The sequence below is a fragment of the Pygoscelis adeliae genome, unplaced genomic scaffold (assembly GCF_000699105.1).
Source record: "Pygoscelis adeliae isolate BGI_AS28 unplaced genomic scaffold, ASM69910v1 Scaffold36, whole genome shotgun sequence".
NCBI lineage: Eukaryota > Metazoa > Chordata > Aves > Sphenisciformes > Spheniscidae > Pygoscelis > Pygoscelis adeliae.
In genome coordinates, this window is record NW_008824934.1 from 4067080 (window position 1) to 4076571 (window position 9492).

Genomic DNA, 9492 nt, shown 5'->3' on the forward strand with positions numbered 1-9492 from the left:
GTTTTGCAGTTACTATGAGAGTGGATGGGAGAGCCGGAGGGAGATGCCTGAGGTCTGATCCCTTCCTTGAGTTGAGGATTTAGCTCTTGGTTAAAAAAGAAGATGGTATGATCCTTTTTCTGCTGGCTTTTTACTATCTCAGTCTCTCTTGTTTCCCTTTCTTGTCACGTGCAGGCTTCTCTGTTTCAGGATTAGAATCTTTTCCCTCCTTCTCCTGAGTAGCTCAATAAATGGGAAATTATTATGGCTCTTTACCTCTCTTTAGAAAGAGAGAATACATATGCTTGATCAGGTCTTGCAGTAACTCCATTCTGTTGAAGGAGAGCCCAGGTCAATGGGAGAAAGGGCAGCTGGGTGGAGTGGAGGTAAGTGCATGTACACACCAACTTGCCCAGATGGGATGAGTGAGGTTTGCACCTACATTCATGCAGCACCAATCTGCACTGCTAACGTGAGCTGAAGTTGTAGCTTGGTTGTCTCTTAGAGGCAGAAGGGTGACAGTACTTGTCAGCCCAGCGATGGATGGCACTTATACGCTGGTCAAGGACTTGCATGTGCTGAGGATGTCTGCAAAGGTGAGCGGCGCGGGGCGACCTGTGAGCTGGGGCTGGCGCTGTGCTGTGTTCAGGGAAGCTGGTGTGCCAGCAGTCTTTGGACACATAGGAGGATGTCACTGCCCTCCACTGCTTTGTCAGCATTGATGGGATTATGGCTGCTCTGTGGGGAGAGTTTGGGAGTGTAGGGTGTGGGAGAGAAGGCAAAACTGCAGTAAGGAGCAGCTGGGAGAGGATTTATATGCAGATTCAGGGATTTGGGAAAGCCTCCTCTCTGTCATGATGCAAATAAAGCGCTCTGTAAGCAAAAATAGAAGAGCACATGGGTGTGCATGCCCATGAAGTTGAGGTGGAGGAGCATCTGCACACCAGTCGCTGTCTTGGGCAGCGTTGTTTGTATGCTCTTGGCCTTGCCCCAGGGCCCAAGGCTCATGCAGCAATGTGTGGCTGTTCAGGGGAACTTTCGGATGCTCCCTGGCTGTTTAATGTTCAGGATGCATAATTCTAAAGAAATCTTAATGGAGACTAAAGCCAGCTAGATTTCTCCTAACCTTTCCAGAGACTTGAAAAGACCCCCCCTTTGCTTTGTTCTTGCTGTCTAACAGCCCTACATGTGAAGGGGGAAACACAGCAGAGTTTTGTGAGCCACCCTCTCCTCACCCTATTTCTTAGCCTCCTGAGGATGTGGAGGTCTGGCAGAAGAGGGACTGTGGCCATCTGCCATCAGTGGTGCCCATCTGTTTTTGGACTGTGAGACTGCAGAGCAAGGAGGAGGATTCAGCACAGGCTTACACATGCCCTCCTGCACAGCTCTCTGCAGCCTGGCTGAGGTGGGTGAGCCAGCTGCATGAGCCTAACCACAGCAAGGGGGTGGGAGAGTCCCTGCTCTCACACTGACAGGAAGGGTGGGATGTTTTGAGAAAATGTCAGTTGCAGATTAAAGCCACTGATCAACATTTGTGCTTTCCTTGATGTGGGCAGGAGCAGGGAGGCTAGAGCTCAGAGGTTCCCTGTTCTCCACAGGCTCTGCAACACTGGGAGCGCTCTGCCCAGCCTGCCTGCACAGATGCTGTCCAGACCAGAGCGAATCCCATGGGAGCTGCTGTAGCTCCCATGAACTCCCTGTGAGCAAAGCCACAGGCATCACCCAGGCTGACCAGAGCCAGGGAGATTGCTGTGACCCTTGCTCCTTTGCACATCTCTCTTCTGCTAGGGAGCATTTCTGCCCCATTGCTTTTCCTCTCAGGCCAAGTACAGGCAGCTCCCAGGTCTTCTGAGGACCTAGAGTTAAGGGGTGCTGGCAATTCATCTTACTGCTGATAGAAGTCCTGTTAAAATAGAAACACTGGTTAGGAGCAAAGCTTGTAAATTGCTTCTGGCCTGTGTGTAAATTGCTTGCAACTATCAGGGTCAAGCAAGGAACTGAATCTGTTCATTCATTCAGTGACGGGGGGCTGCAGGCTTTGCTGCCAGGAGCGGGAAAAGGGAGGGACACTTGCAGGGTCTGGGCTTTCTGGGCCTTGCTCTCAGGGGCCACCGCCTTTGGCTTTCTGGCTTGAGAGGCTTCCATGCAACACCCAGGAGGGGCACATGGGAAAGTCTAAGAACTTATGTGTGCTGGCAGCCCCCTGCAAAGGAGACCACCTTCCCAGGAAGACTCCTTTTCTTTCTTTCCTGCCCAAGTGTGGGCTGATCAGGGAGAATTTCTTCCTTGTCATTCCGTGGGAGCAGTGACTGCTTTTGTTTCCTGGTTTTTCCATAGGAACCGGGAAAACTCACTCCATAAACAACATCCCGCAGGGGTGGAAGGAAAGCAGGGCTGTTCAGCCCTTTCCCTTCCCACGCTGGTGGTGGATAGCCCTTCGGGGACTAGAGCAGGGTTACAGTGAGCTCTCTGTGGGGGTCAGTATGTGCAAGTACATGCATACATGTGTGTCTGCAGGTATGGGTGCATGTGCTTCAGGTTCTGCATGTGCACACACACGCATGCTTTGTGGGAAAGGTGAGTACAGCTATAAATAGCTGGGGGAAAATCTGTCAGTTTTAAGGAGAGGAAGATACGTTCTCTTGCATTTTTCATCTGGTAGCATGAACTGTTCCTGGGCATAAGAACCAGGTTAGCTAATTAAATGTTCCTGCTGCTGCGGTCTGAGCAGTGTACTGTGAATCCCCCGCCATCTCTATGCCTGGTGTTCCTGGAGCCAGGCAGAGCCCTCTTTTGCCAGAGCACTGAGCTCTGGGACTGTAGTTTGAACTTCCCTCTCTGGTTCCTCTGTCAGGCAGGGTGTGGGATACCCCATAGCGAGCCTGTTCTTTCAGTGGCTGTAGCAAATCATGCTTTGCTGCTGAGGGCACAGGGCTGAGAGAGCTGGAGTGTGCCTTCCTCCCCGGCTCTGCTGCTGAGACCCTTTGGCAACTGCTATGGATTCATGGCTGTGCCTGGTGACACCCAGTGCTGGGCGTTGCTGACTGCTTTTCTCTACCCTTTTGTGCAGGCGCTGGACATGGACACAGAGGATGACCCCTTGTTACAGGATGCCTGGCTAGATGAGGAAGATGAAGAGGTAGCCTTCAGCTCCCGGAAGAGGCGGGAGGGTGCTCTGTTGTGTGGGAAGAGCCCATGCAGAGTCAGGCCCCTGCGTGTCACGCTGCCCGTGTCTGGCTTCTGGAATATTGTTGGCTGGGTATTTACCAACCCGTACTGTGCTGGCTTAATCCTTTTCCTGGGCTGTGCCATCCCTGCTGTGCTTGCTGTTGTCATGTTCCTCCACTACCCAGCCCTGGATATTGACATCTCCTACAATGCTTTCGAGATCCGCAACCATGAGTCCTCTCAGCGCTTTGATGCGCTTGCCTTGGCCCTCAAGTCCCAGTTTGGGTCATGGGGGAGGAACCGCCGGGACCTGGCTGACTTCACCTCTGAAACCCTGCAGAGGCTCATCTTTGAGCAGCTCCAGCAGCTTCACCTCAATGCTTCCCATCTCGGGGTCAGTGCACGGGTCAAGCGCAGCACCCCAGCGGGCAGGACAAGCTCCCCCAAGCCCCATGCCCACCTGAACCCAGGAAACTGGACTTCCCAAGTTGGGAGGGGTGCCCCACGCTGGGACTACTCCAGCACTTATATCAGTGCCAACACACAGACACATGCCCACTGGCGCATCGAGCTCATTTTTCTGGCTCGGGGGGACTCTGAAAACAACATCTTCACCACTGAGCGCCTGGTTACCATCCATGAGGTCGAGCGCAAGATCATGGACCACCCTCGCTTCCGGGAGTTCTGCTGGAAGCCCCATGAAGTCTTGAAGGACCTGCCCCTGGGCTCCTATTCCTACTGCTCCCCTCCCAGCTCCCTCATGACCTACTTCTTTCCCACTGAGAGAGGAGGGAAGATATACTATGATGGCATGGGACAAGACCTTGCTGACATCCAAGGTGAGCTGAGGGCCGTGGGTGAGGGCTGGCATGTTTAAGGCATGAATCTCCTGCAAGTTCAGGCAGTCACTTACTGGTGTGCAACTAAGAGGGGTGACTGCCTTGTGCAGAGAGGAAGATGCTGCCATGTTGTGCCTTGAGGAATCGTCTTTTCTGCGCTAGGACCAGTCTTCTACCCTTTCAGCAAAGCCCCTGCAACCCCAGTCATGGGTCACACAGGCCCCAACAGGCGAGCAAGAGGGACAAATGAGAGAGAGTCCTGCATTGTACAGATGCCTTCTACTGACCCTTGTCCCCTGTGAAAGACTATGGTTAACTAGAGGAATGTCAGGTCTTGGACAGACAATAGGGATGAGCTTCCCTGCACCATGGAGCAAATAAAAGAGGTCTGTGGGCTGCTCTGGAGCTTGAAAGGCAACTTGTGAGTCACCAGCTGGAAAGGCTTCTATAAGGAGAGGAGAGGGAAGGCCCTGCCTCCTCCTCCTGGCTCCATACCCTGTACTATGCCCGTCTAATAGAGCAGAGGCTCTGGATGGTGAAAAAAGAGGTGAATCATGAGGAGTCTGTGGGTGTGATGTGGCTGTGGGATGAAGCCTCCATCTGTCTCCCAAGCACAGGCTTGCAGATGATAGCTGTCCAGGAGCCATACAGGGAGCAGGCAAAGAATTAACTCCATCTGCTCCAGTGTGAGTAACGGTTCTGCTACCAAAACAGGAAAGAGCATAGTTTCTGGGACTTTCTGGTGTGAACTCAAGGGAACTTGGATTTTGGGGGTAGACAGGCAGTGTCTCTTACTCAGAGCTAGCTTAGTGCCTCCATCTCTGCGTGCCTCACACCATCAGATGGCAGAGGTACCAGATCACAGCAGAGCCAGGACTCCTCATCTTCCATGGGCATTGTTTAGCTCTTGTGCTTCCCAGTATGATGGAGCAAATATTGGCCCAATGTACGAGAACAAAGTGCATCCAGCAGTGGGAGTATTGATGGGGATGTTGTGTGCATTGCTGTTTGGGGGAGCTGTGGTTCAGATCACAGTCAGGTGGAAGATGCGTCTCTGATGGGGAACTGCATGTAGGCAACATTGCAAGCAGAGTCACAAAGCAGAAGTGGAATGTTAGTCTTTGCAATCCGGCTTTCCCCAGCCCTCCTTGCTTTCTGCAAGGCAGCAGCAGTCAGCATCGCTCTGATGAAAGACAGGATCACTCCCAGTTTCCTTTTGTCAGACTAGACCCTGTGCCTTGCCAAGTCAACTAAGCAGGACCTAAGAAAAGTGACGCTGCTTTCTCCCGCAGGGTCCCTGGAGCTGGCCATGACCCACCCCGAATTCTACTGGTATGTGGATGAGGGCTTGTCTGCCGAGAACATGAAAAGCTCCCTGCTGCGGAGTGAAATCCTCTTTGGGGCACCACTGCCAAACTACTACTCAGTGGAGGACCGCTGGGAGGAGCAGCGCCACAAGTTCCAGAACTTTGTCATCACCTACGTGGCCATGCTGGCCAAGCAATCCACAAGGTGAGGGTCTGTGCAGACAGGGCAGGTGCCTTGCTGAGAGTGGGTGAGAGCAGGGAAAGGCAGAGGTTAGAGAGGATGGTGCTTTCTGTTGCACTAAAGGAGTGGATGGAATAGGCTCTTCAGGGTGTAAAAGCTCTGTCTTAAAGTTTACGCGGGGCAGACATGCCTGCTCCGCTCTGATAGCCCTGCAGCATTCAGTCTCACCTGGAAGGCACGGAAAGCTTGACATGCCAGCTCAGACTGCTGGTCAGTCTCAAACAGTGGCCACAGCATGATGCTCCAGATGAAGGAGAAAAAGCATCTCCTTTGAAGTTGAGCTCAGGCACAGTGCTATGAATGAGGGTGGGGAGCATATGGCAGAAAACCACTCATATGCTTCCCTTTAATGCCACTTCCTACTGCAGCAACACGCCAGAGACATCAATCGAGACAATGAAAGGGAGCCAAAGATTGAATCCAGTGCCTGCCTTTCCACTCAGCCCCTGTCTGGCATTGATCTGTTTGCTTCCATCTCACAAGTCCAATTCCACTGGCTCCAACAGAGCTGCTTCTCTGCCTTCCTGGTCTGAATTTGGCCCCAATTGGTCTGATGCAGGGGGTGAAATGGTCCTTACTCAAGGTGTCAACCTGTGGATCTGATTCTGCTTTTGCTCGCACCAGTGTAATTCCTTCCAGAAGCGTTTGCAGTTTGTACAGAGAGGTGGGGAGGGGAGTTTCAGGGCAGGATAAGTTTCAGGAAATGCAGGCTTTTTTTCACCACCAGGTCTGTATGACTTTGGTTGAACAGAGCTTTGCTCAGTGCTTGTGAGAGGGAGATGGTAAAGTAGAGCTAAAAGAGTAGCCCAGTATCCAGACAGCTGAGGGAAGGCAGTGAGTCCCAGTGTCAGTGCACCTTCTCAGTCTCCAGCTCTCTACTGCTCTGAATCTCAATAGCTCCCAGAGCGAAGGGATACCGATCTTCAAAAGCAGAGTGAAATGCAGCCAGCCCTTGTCAGCCCTGAAAGCAGGCAGCCACAGAGCATTCTCAGCAATAGGCTGGCAGAGTGGGTTGCAGTTCTGGGAAGCCAAAAGGGAATTGGGGCCAAGGCTCGGTTCTGAAGCTCGGATTCCTGATAGCCTCCTGTGGTGCAGTGTTATTGTACTCCTGGTTAAATTATTTTGGATTACTTCCGCTCAGAGCCTGCTTCCAGAAGCAGAAGCTGGTAAATCATGTGGTTTCTGATAAGCGATCACTCTGCCTGCATCTGCTGGTTATTACCTTTGTGCTTAATATAATAAGCAATGATTAGGATTCCAGATGGAATTGGCTTTGGAGGCTTCAGGAGCTGTTTGCTGACAGCAAGAAGTCTATTAGTGCCAAAGACCCACCATGCACTGGCGGAATTTTAAAAATATTAGACCTGCTCTTTTATTTTTCTCCCTTCTTGTGTGAACTTCACCTCCAGCAGCAACCTTGTTCAACCTGCTCTCACCACTCTCAGCTGTTTCCTCAGAGAACTGCCAAGTTTATTAGAGCAGTGATCTCCTTTGGCTCTGGGGGAGACACTGTGCTTTGTTAAATCCCCTGGCTCTGCTCCCTTTACACTCAACTCTGCCTACTCCTCTTCCTTCCTTCATATCTTCCCACCCTAGCAAAGTCCAGGTGCTGTATGGAGGGACGGATTTGTTTGACTATGAAGTGAGGAGGACCTTCAACAATGACATGTTGCTGGCCTTCATCAGCAGTAGCTGCATAGCTGTCTTGGTCTACATCCTTACGTCCTGCTCAGGTAGGCTGCAGTCACAGCTGCCTTGCTCTCACACAAAGCCAAATATGCCATGACTCCCTGTGTCTGTGCAAGCCCCAGGAGAGGCTCTGATGCCGACATCAGCCTGACTTTGTGGCACAGCAGCATGCAGAAGGTCATGCAACTCTGATTCTCCAGAGCAGAGATTTGTGGGCAGGATGCGGGGGGAAGGCTCACAGGAGAACAGGAATAAGATGCAAATTCCCATCTTACTAACGCTGGTGTAAAGCTGATGTAATGTCATGGATGGGCCTCATGGGAAGGAGTCTGCAAGCGGTACTCTTGTAGCCCTGAGCTATTCTGTCACCAACACACTCCTGGGAACCAGTGTTCTGACAGGGCAGGTGGGAGGTGTCTGTTCTCCCAGGGGGCAGCCAGCAGTACTATTTTTATCATGTTCCTTTCTTCCTATAGTGTTCCTGTCGTTCTTTGGCATTGCCAGTATTGGGCTAAGCTGCCTGGTGGCTCTGTTCCTGTACCACGTCGTATTTGGGATCCAGTACCTGGGTATACTCAATGGTGTGGCTGCCTTTGTCATTGTGGGGATTGGTAAGCACGTCCTTACTCAAAAGCTACCTGTGCTGCCTTGCCATAACTCCTGCCTGCAGGAGAGAGAAAGGTGATGGTGGCAAATACAGACTGAATTTTCAAGCCCTTTCCCTCCATTACCTGTAAGTGAAATATTTGCAGGTCAGATGTTGAGGGGAAATTAGATTTTTAGCACGTGTCCCTACTGTGAGCAAAGTATCAAAATCTCCCCCCTCTTTTCCCAGGGGTTGACGATGTCTTTGTTTTCATCAACACCTACCGCCAAGCCACCCACCTCAAGGACCTGCGACTGCGCATGATCCATACTATCCAGACAGCAGGGAAGGCCACCTTCTTCACTTCCCTGACCACAGCTGCAGCATATGCTGCCAACATCTTCTCTCAGGTACACTGCAGCTTTGGGATTTGGGGCTCTCTGTTTCTGCCAGAGGCCCTAATAGAGAGGGAAGCTGCCAGCACCGTCTTTCTGCCCTCTCATCCAGCACAGGGGCATGCCGGACTTGCTTGCCCTAGAGGGCTGTCCCTTACCTGCTCTAAGGCAGTGGACACTCTCCCTGTATCAGCATCCAAGGCAATATTTCCTGTGCCACTGATCAGCTCAGCCCTGTACCTACCAGGTTTGCTCACTACCATGACTGAGGTCAGCATGTGCTATTCTCAGGTTCCTCCAGATATCTCTTTCTGGCCTGATGTCTCTGCAGGTCTCCTGCCCCCGTTGATCCCAACTCCATGTTCTCTCTCTTTATGTAGATCCCAGCCGTGCATGACTTTGGACTCTTTATGTCGCTGATTGTGTCCTGCTGCTGGGTAGCTGTGCTCTTCACCATGCCAGCTGCTCTTGGAATATGGACCCTTTATATGTCCCCGCTAGAGAGCTCCTGCCAAACCAGGTGAGCCCTGGAGCTTCCTTGTGTGGGTGGGAAGTTATTGTGGAACTTATGGCCAAGGCAGTGTGCAAATCCCTGCCCTATCCTCTCAGTTATCCTCATCTCCCTCAGGCAGCTTGGCTTTGCCATTCCATTAGTCTCTGACAGAAGGGAAATTTAACTTCTGCTATTCCAGACTGGAGCAAAATGGAAGGGCCAGGTCCCATTCTTACTCCCCCTGGTGTACGCACAGGTGCCTCCCAGGAGCCAGACTCTGCAATGCCAGTCATACCTCTTCGTTGAATCCCATGGAGTATTGGAGCCATTTGTGTCCTCAGAGCACTTATTGCACAGCTAAATCCTCAAGCTGTGGAGACACAGGCCCTGCAAGGCAGACAGATCAACATTGCTCCTGCCTGCGAGCACAAGCAGTGCATGCAGATCTGTATTTGAAAGTCAGCACGTTTCCCCTTTCCCTGCTCTTTATCAGTGCAGGTGACCTGGCCTAGTTTAATTCATTAGCAGGGAGATGAACTGCTGAAACTTCCATCACTCAGCGCCCAGTGTTCATGGCTCAGCCCTGCTCTGTGTATCCACCTCAGCCTGCTACTGCTTTGACATAGCAGCTCAGCCCCTGACCTCTTAGCACTTAACAATGGAGATTGCTCATGGCACTGCCTGTTGTCTTTCCAAGTAATTGGAGCAGGCTGTTGCTGCTGTCCTTGTCACTGAGGGAGCCCACTGGTAGCTCTTTGCAGGGTATGTGGCTTAAAACTCATGCCTTTGTCTCTT

The 9492-nt window shown here is 51.8% G+C and overlaps 1 protein-coding gene across 1 annotated transcript in view; it reads left to right on the forward strand.

Moving 5' to 3' along the window:
• Window positions 1–3058: 3058 nt before the first annotated feature.
• PTCHD2 (patched domain containing 2) overlaps window positions 3059–9492 on the forward strand; it is a 17631-nt gene continuing 11197 nt past the window's right edge. The window contains exons 1-6 of the mRNA XM_009325215.1: window positions 3059–3986; window positions 5279–5498; window positions 7131–7267; window positions 7700–7834; window positions 8059–8219; window positions 8585–8724. Coding sequence (XP_009323490.1) covers window positions 3059–3986; window positions 5279–5498; window positions 7131–7267; window positions 7700–7834; window positions 8059–8219; window positions 8585–8724 — 1721 coding nt within the window. The remainder of the gene's footprint in view (window positions 3987–5278; window positions 5499–7130; window positions 7268–7699; window positions 7835–8058; window positions 8220–8584; window positions 8725–9492) is intronic.